The sequence below is a fragment of the Embiotoca jacksoni genome, unplaced genomic scaffold (genome assembly GCF_022577435.1).
Source record: "Embiotoca jacksoni isolate LCO1_2020_lvr unplaced genomic scaffold, fEmbJac1.0.p SCAF_16, whole genome shotgun sequence".
Classification (NCBI taxonomy): Eukaryota; Metazoa; Chordata; class Actinopteri; family Embiotocidae; genus Embiotoca; species Embiotoca jacksoni.
The window spans coordinates 6,548,330-6,567,441 of record NW_027185296.1 but is presented as its reverse complement, the minus strand read 5'-3'; the positions used below and the strand labels follow the sequence as shown (position 1 = coordinate 6,567,441).

Here is a 19,112-nt window from a genome sequence, read left to right as displayed (position 1 = left end):
AAACTGTTCATCGCCAAAATGGTGATTTAAACCTGAAAGTTTGTAAAATTACATTTCAAGTTTAATGTGCCGATACACAGATCTACACATCAAAAGGACACTGTCACTATGCAAATACTTGAATATTACACTGAATATACACCTCACACATTGTTGTGCATCTCATTTACAAGACAGTTCTGTAGCCAGTGACACCTTTGAAGTCTACAAAGTATAGATGCTTTTCAATATTTCATGTCCAGATGTGCGAGAGAAAGTGTTACTGCTGTTTACCAGGCAGGCAGAAAAAGTACCACGGTAATAAATTGTCGCTTCTATGTGAATTGTCTCTTCAGTTAAGTAAATATTAAAATTCTCTCTCACACATCAATGTGATTTTTACAGCTGACAGCACAACATATGGCATTTTAATTGCTGCTTAGTAGGCTGTGTAATAAAACAGTAATGGCAGGCACAATGGCTTACAAAGTGTGAACATTTGTTTTTTGGAGTCAAACTGTGTCAATATGGCAGCGTCAACACAACAAGCGAGTCATGATGCTGTGAGTCATACATGTTCATGCTGGTTTGAACACCATGACGGAAAGCTGTAATATACTGTCATTCACAAGAGCACACATAGCCGTTCCCGTGTCCGTTCAGTTTGCGCTGAAGCTACATGAGAAAAACAGATTAGAAAGCTTGTCGTACCACGTGGTGACAGCTGAAGGCCTTCATGACGGAGGCCTCATTCAGGAACTCGATCCTCTCTCGCAGGCTGGCCGACTCGTTGACCGTCTTGACAGCTACGTGCGTCTCCGGGTCTCCTTTGACGATGTCCTTGGCGTTGCCCTCGTACACCATGCCGAAGGAGCCCTGCCCCAGCTCTCTGAGCAGCGCGATCTTCTCCCGGGGCACCTCCCACTCGTCGGGAACATACACTACGCAAAACAGATGCAGATCGCCATTTTGATTAAGGGATCCATTTACAATTCACTATGTATCACCCCAAAATCCAAAGTATATGCAGAAACAGATAAATCTGTCCTAATCTGAAGGACAGTGTTATGATATTCTTCTTACTGTCGTTGGCGCTGAAATACTCAGGGTTCGGTGAGGTGATGAGATCTCCTAACGGGCCCTCAGTTTGCCTGTAACCAAAAAAAAGTATCAGAGACACTGAAAAGTTGGGAACGTTCTCCAGCATATCCTGACCTTCCTGCTTCCAACAGAATCTCTTTTATTTGTTTGTCCTGTCACGTAATCCTGAAAAATTCTGGGCACGAAGTAATTCAAATTTAACACCTTCTACTTCAACTCTCATACTGGATTTATAACTAAATAAACACTGTGCCCTCTCTTTGATGTTATCTGGTGTGTGTATTCAGCAGGGTGGATCAATCCGGGGCAGCACAGTGGTGCAGTGGTTCACATTGTCGCCTCACAGTGAAAAGGTTCCGGGTTATATTCTGGGCCTTTCTGTGTTTGCATGCTCTCCCTGTGCCTGCGTGGGTTCTCTCTGGGTACTCCGGCTTAACTCCCACCATCCAAAAACATGCATCTCAAGTTAATTGGTGATTTTACAAATGTTTGTCCCTTAGGTGTGAATGAGAGCGTGAATGGGCTTTGGTTTCGTCTGTCTCTGTGTGTTGGCCTGTGATGGACTGGCGACCTGGTTGTACCGGGCATTCGCCCAAAGTGAGACTCCAGCCTTATCCAGAGATAAAGCAGGCATAGATAATGGATGGATCACTCACCTCTTCTTGGAGATCACAAAGACTCCTCCTCCCACAAACAGCAGCAGGATGAAGCAGATGACTGGACCGATCACAATCCAAATCAAACCTGGATCAGCTGCAAAAAAGAACAAGTCGTCATTGGTCAATTCACTTGAGAACTGCGGAAAAATGAGGAGTGTACAAGTCCTGAAAATAGGCCTTGGTTATTAAAAATCTTTTATGCACAGTTTTGAATGAATTACTTTTTTGACCTGGTGCTCTAACCAGCACAGAGTCACCACCAACAACAACAACAACAACGTAGAAGCAGTTTATAAACTCTCACATGACCCAGAATTATAAAAGACCCTCATACATGTGAGTTGAGTAATATGAGACGAGTAGCCTCCAGACTTACGGTTGGGCATGAAGAAGTAAGTGGTTTCTGTAAAAGAGCCATTTCCCGCCAAGGACGTGGCCCGGACCCTCACACTGTAGTTTCCAGGTTGCACGAGCGACAGCTTCGTGCCATTTGACTTGAGGTAGGCCGGCCATGACACACAAGCTGTGTGAACCTGGAGAAAGAAAGACAAAAAAAAGTTGAGCATGAGTAATCACTGGAAATTTAACTAGAAAAACAATGCGTGTTAGTCAACAAAGGCTATTTTAAAGGTTGGTTCGCCAAAATAACAAAACAAATCTTTACTAAAGAGAGATTGACTACTAAACTGAGTAAACACCCAGAATTACACTGACAACGGCACACTCAAGAAAAATCACCCTTTAAAGCAACTTAATAATGGATTATTACTTACTAAAATATGAAGTTGAATCAGAGTAATAGATGTATTTAGTTAAGTTTAAATGTTTAGATTCTAACTGATCATTTCCTTTTGGAAATGTGAAAATGTAAAGTTGTAGTTTTGCCCCGCTTTGCTATTTGAGAATCAGTGACTGAGGACAGGAAGGAGAGTCGGGCCTTTTGCCTAATGTGAAACTGATGGAAACTCAATGAACCTGAGTCACTCCACGACAAACACACACACTGCAGAGCACAAATAATGAATTGTTTAACTGGGTTCACCCTTCATAAAAATATATAAGAACAGCAGAAGTGTGTCAAACAATTTCAAATAAATTACCGATGGTAAACAATACCCACAGAATAAGACTCATATCCGTAAATCTGTTAGCCTGGTGCATGCTGGGAAGTCTTCCTTCACAACTACCTCAGAATACTGAACTCATTCAAATTAATAATGTTGGGTTGAATCCAATAAGAACTTTGAATGTTAGTCTATTGGCACAAACTTATTTGAATCCAAATAAGAAATAGCAGTTTGGTCAAACTTTAATCACTTAGAGCACACGAGTAAATAAAGAAATAATTTTTGACAGTTGAGATTACAAAATATACGTGGAATGAACTTTTGGCAGGAAGGCCATTAAACAGTCAGTAAGATATCTGCATGTTGAAAATCAGGCATGACTGCTGAGTTTTGCTAAATGTCACCACGCTGCAACAAACCAAATAATTCATTTAAACCTCCGACATGCTCCTAACATCATTCTAAATGAATCCAGATTGGTTTGTTTGGGCTGCAGGGTGTTAGCGAGCGGTTTGCTTTCAGAGCAGCGCTGTGCCGCCGAGATGTCTTCTGAGATGCGAGTCCATCCCTGCCACTGCATTCTAGTCTTCCTTCCTGCCGCTGTCACTATGGTAACAGAGCTGCTACTGGCTCCTAGGGTCAGGCAGTGCAGCGATGAATAGCAATGAGAGACAAATTCACACATTTCCAGCAAGTAAACAACAACAACAACAACACTTTAAACACACACACACACACACACACACACACACACACACACACACACACACACACACACACACACGCTGTCACAGACAGGCACTTATGCATACAAACGCTATGAAATATTAATATGCAAACAGGCCCAGCAGAAAAAAGTCAACACACATTGGGAAGTTGTACACAAATATTTCCTTTGTTCCTCTTTCCATATAAGGAACAGACAGACATTGAATGTGTACAGCAAAGCTTCTCTTCCCTGCCTGCCTGCGCTCACCGGATTCTACCCACATCACTCCCTGTTCTCTCATTTCTTCTCACCTTCATCTCTTCTCTTCTGCACCCATCTTAAACCCTGTTTTTACCTCCTACAGAGAACATCAAGATCATTTCTGCTGGTTCTCTCCCTCCATCACCTCTGTGCCCACAATTTAGTTTTAGTGGAAAAAAGAAGAACCCCAATCCCTCCTTCCCCTCATGTTTTAATGTGCCCTACCTCCCTAAAAGTTGTTCAAAAATTGATACTGACCTCTGTGTCTCCAACCTTCCTGTAGAAGACCTCGTACAGGATGATGAGGCCGTTAGGAGAGCGGGGTGCGTTCCACTTTATCAACACATACGGCGGCTCGGCCGTCACGATCTCATGGGTCACAGGGCCTGGGATGACGTCTGCTTTTTCTGGTGGCACCAGACAAAAAGAAAAACACATGTACAATGAGAAGGACTTAGAGGAGCCTCTGACGACAAGAACCTGATATTTAGTGCTGCTCTGGTGTGACTGTGAAATGCAGGCACCTGTGGCCTCATTTTGATAATGCTAAATGTATAGGGAAATCTGCATATGTGTGTGAATGCAGCTTATATCTAAGTGTGTATCTGTTCTTACCCTCTGGCATTGTTCGGGCACTGACATAAGTAGCCATGCTGCAGCGTTTGAGGTCCGTCGGATGGTTGCAGGCGATGATCTCTATCTTATAACTGGTGAAGTGGTGCAGGTTGGAGATGACTGTCGACTCCTTCGCGAACACCTTCAGCTCCACCTGAGCAGAAAAACAACAGCATCAGTAATTTAGTCCCAGTCAAACTGAATATAAACTTGGAGAAAACAGTTCCTGTCACACTGCAGTTATGTTAAAAAAAAAGAAGTAAGTTTAGATTTATTTTTACGCCTAAAATCCACAATGTTTCATGGAGTACATCATCTTCGTGTGGCTGAACTGAATAGGAGGATGCTCTTCCTTTGTTTTCTTTCAGGTGGTGATTAGAGACAGAAACAAAGATACGTTACGTGCCCAAAGAAAGAAACAGTATGTTAATTGGGGACTAACATATTTAACTTAAATTCAATGCCATAGAGAAAATCAGAGTTAGAAGATATTTATGAATGAATAAAGTTATTTTTAAAGGACTTTTCCCTTTGTCAGACTTTGCTTTTAAAGGGTATATGTTTTCTATTTTCTTATTTCACAGGCTTCTCTCTGTAACAAATGCGATGGAAAACTTAACAGTAATCATGAACAGCAGCTACTTCAACACAAGAATGACAGAAAAATTGTCTGTATGAGAACCATGATCAAAGTTTTTGAGACCTTGGATCCCTCTTGGTCCTTGTCAGGGGTGGCTGTGGTGGAGCCGAATGCCAGACTGGGGATGGTGGTGAGGAAGAGAGGGGGCATGGTGGCGTTGGCAACTCCGACAGAGCGTCGCCGACGGGATGGTCTGGAGAAACAGAGGTGAAGTAGTGAGCAAAAGAAAAGTTAGGATATTTGTAGTGACTCAGGTTAAATCAGGATAAATTATCAACAGGCTGAAAAAGTTAATTTCATGTTCATGTTATCCAATCATGGCGGTGCGATGGAAGACCTGCGGAGAAGGTCAAAAGCATTTAAAGTGCATTAAACACTTGCAGATGAGGAGGTCAGCGTCAACCTGTGCTCACACTAACCTTTAAAGTGTGTGACAAGCTGGTCTGCATGACATTTTTCCACAAATATCTCCTCAGTGTCCTGCTGGAGGAGCTACAGACCCTCACCACTGGGTGGAGCCAGTGAGCCCTCAGTGTGGATGAGTGTGGGCTAACCACAAAGGCCATGAGCTCAAACTAAATTAAGATACAGAAGACCTGAAGTGCACCTTTGGGTGAAGACAGATTGAATCACAGAGGAAGAATTTGGTAAAAAAAAAAAAAAAAAATGTCTTCCTTCCTTCAAAAATTAATACCATTAAGTGTCCTTGAGCAGAGCACATTACCCTGAGCTGCTGCAGTGATGCCTCTCCTTCACTGTAATGTGAAGTGCAGGACTGAGTTCGTGCTGAAGCGATACTTACTCAGGTAGAAGAAAAATTCTAAGCTTGTGTGTTCCTTGGCGTGATGGAATAAGAAAGCACGAGGAGTTGTTTGTCCATGGAGCACGGAGCTGACCTTGGCCGATTGAGCAGGATGGGTTCAAAATGCAGCAGAGGTGTGTGTGAGATGGAGTGTTTGTGTGTGTCCAAACGGCAGTCTGCATGACTGCACCCCTGACTGGCATGAATGATAATGGGCACAGTAATCACTCCCCTGGGGAAGCGGAGAGAGACTGTGTGTGTGTGTGTGTGTGTGTGTGTGTGTGTGTGTGTGTGTGTGTGTGTGTGTGTGTGTGTGTGTCAGGGGAGAAGGTAGGGGCACCGGAGCCCAGACACTCAGCACCTCCCACCTTCAGCCCCCCCATAGTGGTGCCCAGTACAAAAACAAGGGTCTCCGTAACCCCCCCCCCCACACACACACACACACACACAGATGGAGGAGACCAAGTTGGCACAGAGTCTTTTTGAGACACATTAAGTTGGCTGGGACAAAGAGGACTGATCTGGTTTAGCTGGATTGCAGGGCTCCCTGGTCACAACACTAACAAACATAACTAGAAACTCCTCTTTTTCTTGGTGTCATTTTGAATGAACACAAGCTTTTTGACCAAGCATAAATACATTTAATTTGTAGGTAAATTCTAAAACAAAAATAACATGAAATTGGCCTGTGCCTGTTTAAAAGGCTGCGCTGTTAACAAGGATGTTCAGAAGATTATAAATCAGCTACTGCGGCCGCTTTTAATCTGGATGAAATCAATTAAAAGGTTTATTTTGTGGTGGTGATGAGGTGTCATAATTTTAAGCAATCCTGGTGAAAACATGCTTGGAATTAAAACATATATGCTGTTTCTTATATTGCTGGGACCCAGAGTGAAACTGTCAAACAACAGCAGCACAACTTGACGGAAATCTTGTAGTTTCTTAAAGAACTTTTGAGTTTTGAGTGATTTAGATCACCACCAAGCTCAATGAAAATTTCACAGCTACAATAATAAATTCATTGACATCAAAATATTTATCAAAATGTATTCATATTGTCCTAAAACAATACTCTGAAACACAAGTGCCTGTCCACCTATAAATAACCTTCAAATATGTTGGTCATTTATCGGTAAGTCACAGTTTTAATCCAACCCCGGACATGTACCTGATCTCGAAGATTTCGTTGTGGAGGTAGTTTTCGAAGGTCTTGCGGTACTCGATCTCCTCCTGCTCCTTCTTCAGCTGGTTGTCTGTCTTGGGGCAGGCGCAGCACCTTCCTCCTGACGTGGGCTCGTCTGTGTGGTTCCACTTCTGCTCATCCTCGCTGTCCAGGTGGGTCGGGGTGCGAGACGGCAGCTTCATTCCTGGACAGCAGAAAGCAGCATGAGGGAAAGCGAGATGAGCAATTGTGAAGAAAGCAGCTCGTGTTTGTGAACACTCATCTGGACAAACTCAAACAGGGGTGACCTGTAGATACTAACCTTGTAGGCAGTAGTCGTACTTGTAGAGGTCGCTGTCCTCCGGCTGCTTACGACAGATGACCCGGTAGTGGGTGATGTTGCCATTGGGACTGGTGGGAGGCTTCCACTTGAGGATGATCTGAGAGGAGGAGTTGGAGGAAGAGATTGGGTCCAGAGGCACAGAGGGCTCTGAGGAGGGACAGAGGAAGACAGTGAGAAAAAAATCATTGGGCTCAGAGTGACTTCAGTCCTACGAGAACCATCAGGTACCAACACAGGGGGCCCAAAAACATGTAAGTTCATATTCTTTGCTTTGGTTTAGCACAGGGCCCAATGAATAAGCACAACCAATGAACACTTACAGAAAGTCTCACCCAAAACATTATTTAAAATCAAATAAACTGATCAAGTGACACTGTTCACTGTTTGACAAGCCAAGAAACATGGTGATAAACAAGGAAGCTGTCAAGAGAAAGAAGACCGCAACGAAGCAAACATAGAGGTAAACAATGAAGGGTTTGAAACAAATGATTTGGGACTTAAGGAAATGCACGTCTTATGGGTCAACAACAACACAATGTGGTTTGGTAAGAAACACTAAAGCCAGTCATTAGTCCAAAATTGTGATTCTGTATCTAATGTCTTCATCCTTCAACTGTAGTCATATTTTCTATAAGTACAAGTATAAAATCGGTGTGGTGTGACTCACTGGAGGCGTTGGTACGGACGTAGATGATCTCGCTCTTGGCTCCGTGAACCTGGTGCTCATCCGACGCAGACAGCTGGGTCTTGACCATGATGGCGTACTGGGTCCAGGGCTTCAGCGGTCGGATCAGGTGCCCCGGATCATCCGCCTTCTTCCCATCCGTGGAGCGAGACGGCGGATCAACGTCGGCGATCGCCCAGCTGTTAGAGCCGCAGGCATCCTGTCCGTCAAACTCTGTCACGTTCTTATAAGGCCTGCAGCAGATGGAGAAACAGGGATGAGGGAAAAAAAAATCAACACGTACAAATGAACTAGAGGCAGATAGAGGTATCTAATGGAGCTCGTTTAGCTCCGAGAGGCAAAGCAACAAGTGATCATTAGAACAAATAAAATACAACTCCTGATGAGCTGACAGCTGTTTTCAATATCTATAACATCTAAGGCAGATCAAGCCTGGTCTATCACTGCTTACTATGATTAACTTCTCTAATTTTATTTTGTATTCCACTTTGGTATGTTTTGTGCTATGCTACAGAAATAAATGCATAATTTACTTACGCCTCTTTGTAGAGAACCATAAATCCCAGCAGGTCTCTGAAGTCTAACGGCCAAAAAGGTTCCCACTTCAGCATAATCATATTCGACGTGGTCTTGATCACATTGAATTTCAGCAGCTTCGTCTCACCTACGGGACAAAACAGACAATACTCAGCTTGTCCTCACGTAGAGCTTTTTTTCCCCCTGAATGCAATGAGTCCTTTAATGTTGAGTTTCTGTCGATGTTAAATAAGTCCAATGTGATACCTATATTTTTCTGAAAAATTGTAGCAATGTGAGTTAAACCTACATTAAAATGAGTAAACTCAAATCAATATACAGATGCCTGACACATGAAACACCCTGTATTAAAAATACAGCAAAAAACCCTGCAACAAAATATTCCTTTCATGTTTTTCTATAGGCTTTAGGTTGTGTATTTTCAGTATTTTTATTGGAGGAAAAACATCCTCTCTTCATCTGTAGTACTGTACTGCAAGCACAAAAAAAGATCTAGAACTAAAATAAACAAAACATTATAAAATAAATTTCAGTAATGTGGTAAAAATCATCATAAATCCCCAAAACATAAGCAGTGTGGTTATCTTACAGGAGGCTTGATCCCCGTTGGTTCGTACAGCGATGTCATTCTTTTGGTTGCGCTTCTTGGTTCCCGTTACCTCTTCCATCTTCCTGATTTCGGACATGCAAAGTTTAGAGTTGTAGTGGAAGAACATGCGACCGTGCAGGATCGTCAGGTTGTGTTTGGACCAATCCCACAGCTCACGGAGGTTCTGGTTATCCAGCGCGTAGAAGGCAAAAGCACTGAGAGAGACAGAGGGAAGACAAATTAATTAATTATGATGGACAGGACAGGACAGGACAGGACAGGACAGGACAGGAGAGGAGAGGAGAGGAGAGGAGAGGAGAGGAGAGGAGAGGAGAGGAGAGGAGAGGAGACTTACTCTCCCTCGAGATGCTCCCCCCTGATGACGCGTAGTTTCCGGAGAAAGGAGAGGGAGACGAGGGCGTAAGCTCTGCGAACAGTCAGGTAACCGGTGATCTCTTCAATCTGGCCCAAACTAGCCTCCAACTCAGCTGCTATGTTATCTGCAAGGACAAAGAGAGTTGGTCATACACGAGCCACTAGGTGACAGAGACACAAGAAGTTGGAAAACAAGCTAAGTGATGGAAGAAGGAAGAAACAGAGACAGAGAGCTAGAGCCTCTACAAGAGGCCAAGCTGGAGGGAGGTGAGGTGTCCTAGTACTCACTTCCTCCTCGAATCTTGATGATCATGTTGCCGTGGAGAACAGTGCACCCTCTAAAAGCCTGGGCTGAAGTTACAGAGTCAATGGTCTTGTTTCCCATACACAGTTTGGGACACAGGCCTGCACACGGCGAACACGTCAACCTGCACAGAGATTAGATAGACATCCTCATCAATGAGAAGAGTGTGTGTCTAAATGTTTATAAGAACTACCAGCAGATGTCACAGTCATTTCCAAGCTAAGTGTGTGGACTCTTGAAGACATCATGGACATGTGCCTTCAGTGAGAGCAAACAAACTGGGAGGAAAATAAAAAAATACCAGGAATGTTTGTGCGTTCAGTTATCAGAGCTGGAATGGAGCAGGATTGAATGGTATGAGGCAGGGATGCTTAGTGACGTAGTGATGTGGTGTGGGTTGGGACCGGGGATGACATGGCAATTTCAAACCACAAGGCAGAATCTGTTTATTGGAATTTAACAGAGAAATATTTCAGATTTTTCTATGTTGACAGCTATCTGCCTTCATATTTGAGTTTGATCTGCTCGTTCTTGTCTTTTGTTGTAGTTTTTGTTCTGTTGTTTTTGATATAAATCAAATGCAATAAATATGCTAATTAAAAACATCTTTTATTGGCTTCGCTAAAAGTCAGATAAAGATTTTCTAATAAAAGAAATGGCAGCAAGCTGAAGAACATTTGGGCTTTAAAGTCACAAAAAAAAATGAAATCAACAAGAGCACATGTTACAGTTTGTTAAACAGATCATTTCAAATTAAAAACAATCAATTCACTGATTGAGCTGATGTATTTGAAGGTGAATCTGCATAATTCTCTCAATTAACTTGATAAAGCCCATAATAAATCCAGAGGCTTTTTGGAGTAAAATTAGATTACACAATCTCTCATCCACATCTGCACCTCCTTGATTTTTATGAGCACGCGGAGGTAGAGGAGAGATCTTTCTCATCCTTTGCCTCAGTTCCTTCTGTCTTGCACGCAACACGCACCGATCACAGACAACAGAAACAACACGACTGAAACACCAGCTGCCGTTCCCAACAGGCATTCCTCTGTTTCTGTCTCTCAGCTCCGTGAGTGACGTCATCTCCCTGCAAACATGTGCTTGTGCACGTAATCACATGAGGCCTTGATAGAGCCTTTCAGGAAATTCCTCGTCTAGCAAGCAGTCGGGTGCCTGCCGCAAGGAGCAAAAGGGGACCCGACGCTTCATTCACAAATGAGCACTTTGTTACGTGAAGCCCTCTCAGAAGAACATAATCCCTCTTTTAATTTCACTCACTCGCTTTGACAGCCCAAACCACAAGGGTCTGCATTAGACATAAACTAAAAGTCTAATTTGATTGGTCGGCAAGAACAGCTCAACATGCAGCAGCTGCTAACACCACTGATTTATTATTTAGGGAGTAGCAAGACAGTTGGGTCCAATTAGTGTTTTCTCAACAACAACAAAAAAAAAGATCCACAAATCAGATGAGGGCAGGGAATGACACTGAGACATTAAAAGAGACTTGGAAGCATCCCAATCAGGGTTTCCAAACTCAAAGTTGAGTCGACAGCAACATCAAACAGAAGCCTTAACAGGCACCTTTTTAAAGCAGCCCCTGTGGCCGAGGAGCAGCTAACAAAGGCTGCTGTTGTTCACTGCAGGAACCACGCAAAGCTCTGCATGAACTGCCATTTGTAAACTCACCCTGCTTTAATTCTTTGTTTATGCAACTCTTATTATAATCCCCCCCCCCTCCAGGAAGTACACACACGGTTACCCAAATTGTGCCCCTACTCCCCCCCATAAACAGCCAGGCCGTGCTAAAGACGCCAATTACCACAGGGACAAGAAGCCCTTCCAGGGGTGCTGTTTGGGTCCTTGTCTGGTTTTTCCCATCCACCTCAAATGACCTAGTACACACCTGGCTCCTCCTACTTTCCGTCTTATCAAGCTCTTAATAATTTACATCAATCAGGGGCCAAATCATTGTTTCCCCTCTTTGACCTCTGAATGAGTGGAAACATGCTGTAATAAAGTCTCCAAAACAACAGAGAGACAAATTCAAGGAGATTTTTGTCTCCCTCTGAGATGGAGAATCGTACATGGAAAATCGTATATTCAGCTTCTCAAAAGTAACGCTCTAGTTGCAGTGCAGAAAGGGAGAATGTTTTGGGCCGTTGTACTGAAAAACACAGACACACAGGCAGACAGGCTGGGTCCAGCGGCAGCTCTTAAAGGGACAGTGTTTATCTGTCCGGCTGAACTCCGTGACTCGGGCTGCGGAGTCTGCTAGAACCATCTAGAATGGACGCCACAGCTGACGCTCGGGTTTGGTTTCGGCCCAGGCCTGGCAGAACCTGACCACGTGCGCGCGTACGTGTACACACACACACACACACACACACACACACACACACACACACACACACACACAGCTGTATTACTGTGCTGTGACAGCGTCCAGGAAAGATGAGCACACTCTTTTCATACAGTAGACGTTAGTGACGCCCAAATGTGGAGAGTCAGGCAGAAGGATAAGAAGACACAGAGAATATGTCTCAATTAGGGGTATAACATACATAATTTAAGTTTATAAAGAAACACATTTGTTTAAAAGCATCTGAAACTGGATTATTTCAACAGGAATGTCTGACCACAAAGAATCATGGGACATTACAGCAGTGTTTGGATCTTATTGGGACATCTGGTTCCTCAGAATATTTTAGTCATTGTTGTTTGACTACTAGTAAATTAAGCCACTAGATTTTAGAGTAATATTACAGGTAATTTGCATAATACTGAAGGACACCAGGGATGTAGGATTTACTACCCAGCAGTTTATTAGACTCACACAAAAACTATGATGCAAACCTTTAGGTCTTCACTTCAATGTTCATTGGTGTGTGTGTGTGTGTGTGTGTGTGTGTGTGTGTGTGTGTGTGTGTGTGTGTGTGTTTGTTGACTGGGCGTGTGTGTGTGTGTGTGTGTGTTGACTGGGCGTGTGTGTCCGCCTGGGTGTAGCTTCTGCCAGACTAAGCCACTGTGATGACGCTCGTCCTTGCTATAACCAAAACACAGCAGCAAAACATACACAGAGGCCGTAATGTTGCAACAGCAACAGAATCCTAATGGAGAAGCAAAGCCTTGTTTATCACACTGAGTGTGCATTCACCCGTGTAGGGCTGTGCAACAGGTTGGGCAATTGGGGACCATCAGAGAGGCATCAGATTAGTTCCAAATTCATTCAGGACAGCAACATCAAACATGCAGCCAGTCATGAATAAGTATCTTTTTCTACAGGTAGAATAAGGAGTCCTACAACAGATGGTGAGGCCCCCACAGAGCTCTGATCTCAGCAACATCCTATTGGTACCTTGAAAAACTGTGTCAGTGTGCCTGGGAGAATTAGTGTTGTTTACAGGGCAAAGATGCACACACAAAATATTGATTTGGAACTTTCTGTTTACTTTACTCTGTATGAAGTTGATTAATACACAAAAACTAGTCATAACATTATTTTAAAAAAGTGCCTGAAAGGATCACACAGTGCTCATCTGTGTGCCAGCACACGCATGGACTGCCACAGCTGATTTCAAGCCATGTTCTTCCCCATCTCAGCACTTGATGATCCAGCACGCAAGCAAAAGTCAGCTTCTCTCCGATACTCACAACAGATGGTGAGGCCCCCCAAAATACATTTGTATTTGAGTCATGTTGGGCTGAAATGTCCTTCCCATTTCCGCTGGATGTACTAAATGCTCTGTACACTTCGGTGTGTATTATTTACCTAATAAACATATAGTGTGTCTCTGTCCCCGAGTTTGCACCTGGAAAAAGCTACCCGACCAAACACTTGACTGGGAATGAGCTAACGTAGCCGCAAACACGATCGGCACACATAAACACTCAAATGCACATACAAATATATGCGCAAAAACACGTATACCCAGGTATATCAGAGACACACAAACACCATCAATCATCCGGGCACCTGTGGCTTCAAGCGATCCGGCACACAACCTGCTCTTATTAGAACTAACTCGGAGAAACACGCCTCTGCTGCTTTCTCACTGTTCCTTCTTAACGAGGCTTTAACATCTTTTTATCTGTTTACATACGACAACATACGTCTTCTTTTTGATAGGTGACTGGGGTTTTCATTATAAGGACTGAACTAGCAGCCAGTTTGTCAGATTTGCCAACAAATATTTCAACAAGCTGCTGGAAAGGGTCTTCTTTTCAATGCTCAAACTTTACTAATTTAAAAATGAGCGGTTTCAAAATCCATGGCCTCTAAACAAAGGCACGTCCTCTTCATTAAGCAGCAGCTACTGCAATGAAATGAGTCAGCCGGTGATATTCATCTGCCTCCCTTTACTACAAGTGAGAACGCTAAATAAGGTCGTGCCCTTGCTTGTTGCACATGCAGACAAAGCTGTGAGCCAAACAGGACCAGGTGAGGTCTAGACAGTTTTTTTTTTAGGCTGCTTTTATACTCAAGGCACTTTGATCCACTTATTATTCAGTTTACAATAAGATAAAGGGGATAAATGGACCTTTTTAAACCACCTTAAACGCTGACATACTCTGTCCCTTTAACTGCACTATCAATCATCAATTCTTACTTCTCATTACTTCATTTTTCACATGAAGTAATCTCATGTGAACCACTCAACCGGACTAAGTAAACAGGTCCCAGACAGACTTGAAAGCTGACTTCAGGTTACCACAGAATAATCCTTTCAATAGGAAAATAATGGGCTATTGGGTGCATAGAGACCCAGCTCCATTATTTCACTCCAGTGCACCCTTGTACACCGTTTCCAAAATAATCAACACTCAGTGATTAGAAACGTTGCTCCATGTTGATAAGTGTTTTCTTGTACACGACACAAAATCTAGTTTAAGTAAATGAAGTGCACATGCAGTATAATCTGCATAATATAATGCTTACCAACTTTTCTAAACTGTTGTGGACGACTATTTCTTCTCAGATGTTAGTTAGGTGAGGCTTTCGCTTGATGCAGCTGTGTAATCACTGAGAACACCAGGGACTCATTTGCAGTAACTGAGATTAGAGGACCTATTTGCATATGAAATTATGTAACATCATGCCCATATGGAAATTTTGGATTTGTGCAATTTGATAATGTATCCTAACAATATAAAAAAGAAAATGTATATGGTATGCTGCTTATTTTTGTGACTCATAGAACAAAACTTTCAACTGAATACTATGAACCATTACTGATGACCGACAACTTGTATTTAAGTTTTTACATAGCCAGGTCATGCTATACCTGATGCCTCGATTTTCTTTCTATATTTATGATCTTTGTCCCATTTTGTGGCATCGATGAATACTCGACAGTAGAGATTAACAGACATGATAAACCCTAAACATCTTTTGAATGGACTACGAGTAAAGAATTTTTTTACAAAACAAAATAAAAATATAAGAGGAAAGAATAAAACATTTAGAAAAATAAATGCATCTTAAAGAGGATTATTGGGAATAGTTATATTGACTAACTATAATTATGACCGCCTATAACAGCTTAAGATAACTGTATGAGTTCCTCAACTCTGCTACACTTATACATAATTTGTTCTGTTTGCAATTGTGCTGCTGCTGCACTGAGAGGAGACTTTCCATTGTAAAAAAACAAAAACAAATCTTTGTCTTTCTGTTTGACCAACTTCCCAACGACATCATCCTTTGTGTACAAATGTTATTGAATGTGTTCAGTGACCACAGTGCGCTTGTTTTTGTGAAGCGACTGGGATGATTTGTTGTGGGTGACCATTACATGTCGGTTCATGTGATGATGGCCACCATCAATACAAGGGTGGTGTTGATGGTGGCGTGAAAGGTGTGTGTGTGTGCGTGTTTATGTGTGAGCCAAACGTACATAGTGGAATTTATAGTAGTGTATCCAGAGGGACACTCTTGAATACAGGCCCCATTGTGGATGACGTATTCGTAGCAGCCTGACTCGCGGTCCTCGTTCCGTTTCTTCTTTTGCTTACACTGGTTGTGGAGTTCCTGGATTTAAAAACAAGAATGACACATAGAAAACATGTAGGTGTAAACTACTACATGACTCAACTATACCTGCAGTTGTGCTACATATGATTTGGCTCAAGTATCCCATATTACCGACCTGGCAGAAGGAGAAGCTGACGCACCGCCAGCCCCTGAAGACATAGTATCCTGCAGGACACTTCTCCACACAGGTGTTCCCGTGCTGGAGGTTCCTGCAGGCCACACAGCTACTGGCGTTCCCCGTCTCAGAACAGCCACCCAGGCACTGGTCATGGCAGCACTGGCCCTGGAGGCTGCACGCACTATGCTTACAGTTGTCCAAGCACACTGAGGAGAGGAGGAGAGAGTAGTTTTAGTGGTTAATATCAGGTCATACATGTGGACCCAGTCATGTTTCATTGTGTCACCATGAAGACATGTGGTGAAGAAGGGCTGTGGGACTCATTCAGAAACACACAAATATCCTGCAAAGTAATACAAATAGTACAGGACTGAATGTAGGCAGGGATGTTTCTCTGTCTGGCATTAAACAGCTCACAAAACATTACAACAAGAAGGGGCGGAGAGAGCACAACGATGCGGTAGAAACGGCCACCAAGTGGTGGTTTGCTCTGATCTGAGAGCAGCGAGGGAACTGCATGTATATTTGGTGTTTATGTACACACACGTGAACATGGCTGCATGAACTATAAACAGGTGCTCTCTCTGCTGGGCCTTGCGTAGTCTTTTTTAATGTGTATTGCGGTGGTAGCTCAAAGAGAAAAACGGGATCACTGTGCTGACATCACAAGGAATAAACTCCTGCGAGCGAGAAACGTTTGACCCCGATGAAAAAGGTCAAATCTGCGACTTACTTGCTGGGTTACTGACAACTGACTGACTTTTACAGCACCAACTTTACATGAAAATAATCCACACTTATTAGTATTACTGCATGTAAACTGCCAGGAAACATGTAACTGGACAACCACTGATTGCCCTCCTAACATCCATGGCAGAGTTAGTGACCACAGTTTATACCTGATGGTCAACCGCCGCAGTCTGCGGCGCCATGGAAACAACCCTAACTGCTGAAAAGCTGAACAATTATGTCTCACCGGCTCATGTTAGGTTTCACTTGACACCATTTGGTCGAAGAGCCTGGGAGTCGATTGTGATTGGATTAACAGTGAGGTCTGACCTGTGTCCTGTAATGGTCTAATAAACTAGTTGTTATTGCCTTGTCTGTGGGCCAGTAGAGACTCATTAGATCTAATCCAATATCAGATCTTTTTTACCATCTGCACATACAAGCTGGGTGCAAACAGGATAGAGGATCACCAAAAGTCAGTATTTACTGAGGCTGCAGGTGCAATCCATTTTAAGGTAAAGAAAACAACACCAATGTTTTTTCCAGCTGAGTGTAGCAGCCATCAATGAACACACAAACACAAATCTCTATTTAAAAGATGTAATCTTTCCATTTAATTAGAAATACATAATATTTTGTCCACATTTGACCTCCAACTGAATCTCCTGTCACGACGATGTGTTACCATCTCTCACCATGTTCTTCACTATATTATCAGCTATGATCATGTACCGAGTGGACCAAAGAGTGTCACAAACATTATTATTATTATTTTTTCCTGCTTTAGGTTTCCTAACAGGAGGAAATTTGCTGCAACAAGGAAATTAAGTTTCTTTTATATAATTAACTCCCATGATATTTGAGTTTTAATTCCAGTAACTACAACAATAATTCGAAAGATTAACTCTGATCTTTCTTCTGCAGTAGCAAAGAAATGATTTAGGAGAGCTTCACACTGTTGAATAGCTGAAAAGTGCAATGGGGGCACTGTTTGCCAGCCTTTGTGGGATGCCACCTCTGTGAGGACATCACATGATCGCACACTGCCAAGGATACAGCTAGGACCCCACCACCCCCCTCCTCTTCTGCATGGGAGGGCTGCCCATTGTGCTGCCTGAGTAAAAGCAGAGAGGACAGATAGAGTTGTGGAAAAGGGAGAGGAGGAGTGGGATAATGAGGTTAAAGAAAAGAACAATAATGAAGGGGACAGGGGGTCAAAACCGCAGAGAGGGAGAGTGACTAATGCAGAAAAAACATCATCACAGATCTCTGGGGTGGTTCATACAGGGGTCGCTCCACTATGCTTTCTTTACTATGAGCTGTAAACCCACCACTACACACACAACCGTCTCTGACCCACAGAGAAAAATGCACAGCTCCTCTCCAGCCCTCCCCCTCCCCGTCTGTCTGCTGTGTGTGTACATGCTGAGACCTCGGCATCACGTAACAAGGTAAGGGGAGGGCTGAGGCAGCGCTGCCGATCAGGCTCCAGTCCTGCATCCATGCCGGAGTGCAGTTCCAGCCCCAGATCCACCCTCAGCTTCAGCCAATGTGTTTGCTGGCTGGGGGAGGCAGCCATTCAATGGCCTCTTGCATGTCAGGGAGGAGAGACATGCAGGGTTAACCCTGGCCTTGCTGGGGCAGACAGGGGGCAGACACAGCTAAGAAGCCAGCATGCCAGGGAGGACAAACCTACTGCTGCTGCTTTAGGGGAATTAGAACGAGCTTAGAACTGGAGCAAGGCCAAAACAGAGAAAGATAGAGCTAGTAAATCCGTTTTTACATCAAATCCATTCATTACAGGGTCATGAAAAACAGCTGTTTACATAAATAAAAAATAATAATAAAAAAAAAAAAAAAAAATACAGCTTCACTTTATCTTTCAGGTTGTTGTTTTTTATTCTTGGGTATATCTTTTGCTTCTTTGTGGTACAGCAGTAAAATAACACCACAACTGCAGCAGGATTATTAACCATTCTGCTCACACTAGCACCAGGCTACACAAGCTAGCTGCAATGCCAAACATTCTCCAGTCAGCGCCCTCATTCATTCACCCCCTCCTCCTCCTCCTCCACTGTCCTCTCCTCTCTATCCTTCCTCTTCACCACAGCCTCACCCGGCCCTGGCTGCACCACTATCTATCTCTATCTGCCTGCCTGCTTGCCTTTCTAGGCCACTCAGCCCCTCCCACTTTCATTCATACAACGCCTTGTTTTGTTTTCATGCTGGCTGGATTTTTTTTTTTTTTTTTTTTTTTGGGGGGGGGGGGAGGCAGGAGCATCCTGGAGAGGTTATCACTGGTTAAGCTAAACACACACACACACACACACACACACACACACACACACACACACACACACACACACACACATGTAAACCTCACTATGTGTCATTCAAATA

The 19,112-nt window shown here is 43.3% G+C and overlaps 1 protein-coding gene across 1 annotated transcript in view; it reads right to left on the bottom strand.

Annotated features, from left to right (window-relative positions):
* The window catches only part of insrb (insulin receptor b), an 83,593-nt gene that overhangs the window by 10,818 nt on the left and 53,663 nt on the right, over positions 1 to 19,112 (bottom strand). The window contains exons 3-18 of the mRNA XM_069150532.1: positions 15,981 to 16,189; positions 15,729 to 15,862; positions 9,813 to 9,952; positions 9,505 to 9,649; positions 9,150 to 9,364; positions 8,561 to 8,687; positions 8,006 to 8,256; positions 7,318 to 7,485; positions 7,002 to 7,200; positions 5,095 to 5,224; positions 4,392 to 4,545; positions 4,035 to 4,183; positions 2,116 to 2,272; positions 1,737 to 1,833; positions 1,063 to 1,130; positions 691 to 920 (exon numbers count right to left, since the gene is read on the bottom strand). Coding sequence (XP_069006633.1) covers positions 691 to 920; positions 1,063 to 1,130; positions 1,737 to 1,833; positions 2,116 to 2,272; positions 4,035 to 4,183; positions 4,392 to 4,545; positions 5,095 to 5,224; positions 7,002 to 7,200; positions 7,318 to 7,485; positions 8,006 to 8,256; positions 8,561 to 8,687; positions 9,150 to 9,364; positions 9,505 to 9,649; positions 9,813 to 9,952; positions 15,729 to 15,862; positions 15,981 to 16,189 — 2,573 coding nt within the window. The remainder of the gene's footprint in view (positions 1 to 690; positions 921 to 1,062; positions 1,131 to 1,736; positions 1,834 to 2,115; positions 2,273 to 4,034; positions 4,184 to 4,391; positions 4,546 to 5,094; positions 5,225 to 7,001; positions 7,201 to 7,317; positions 7,486 to 8,005; positions 8,257 to 8,560; positions 8,688 to 9,149; positions 9,365 to 9,504; positions 9,650 to 9,812; positions 9,953 to 15,728; positions 15,863 to 15,980; positions 16,190 to 19,112) is intronic.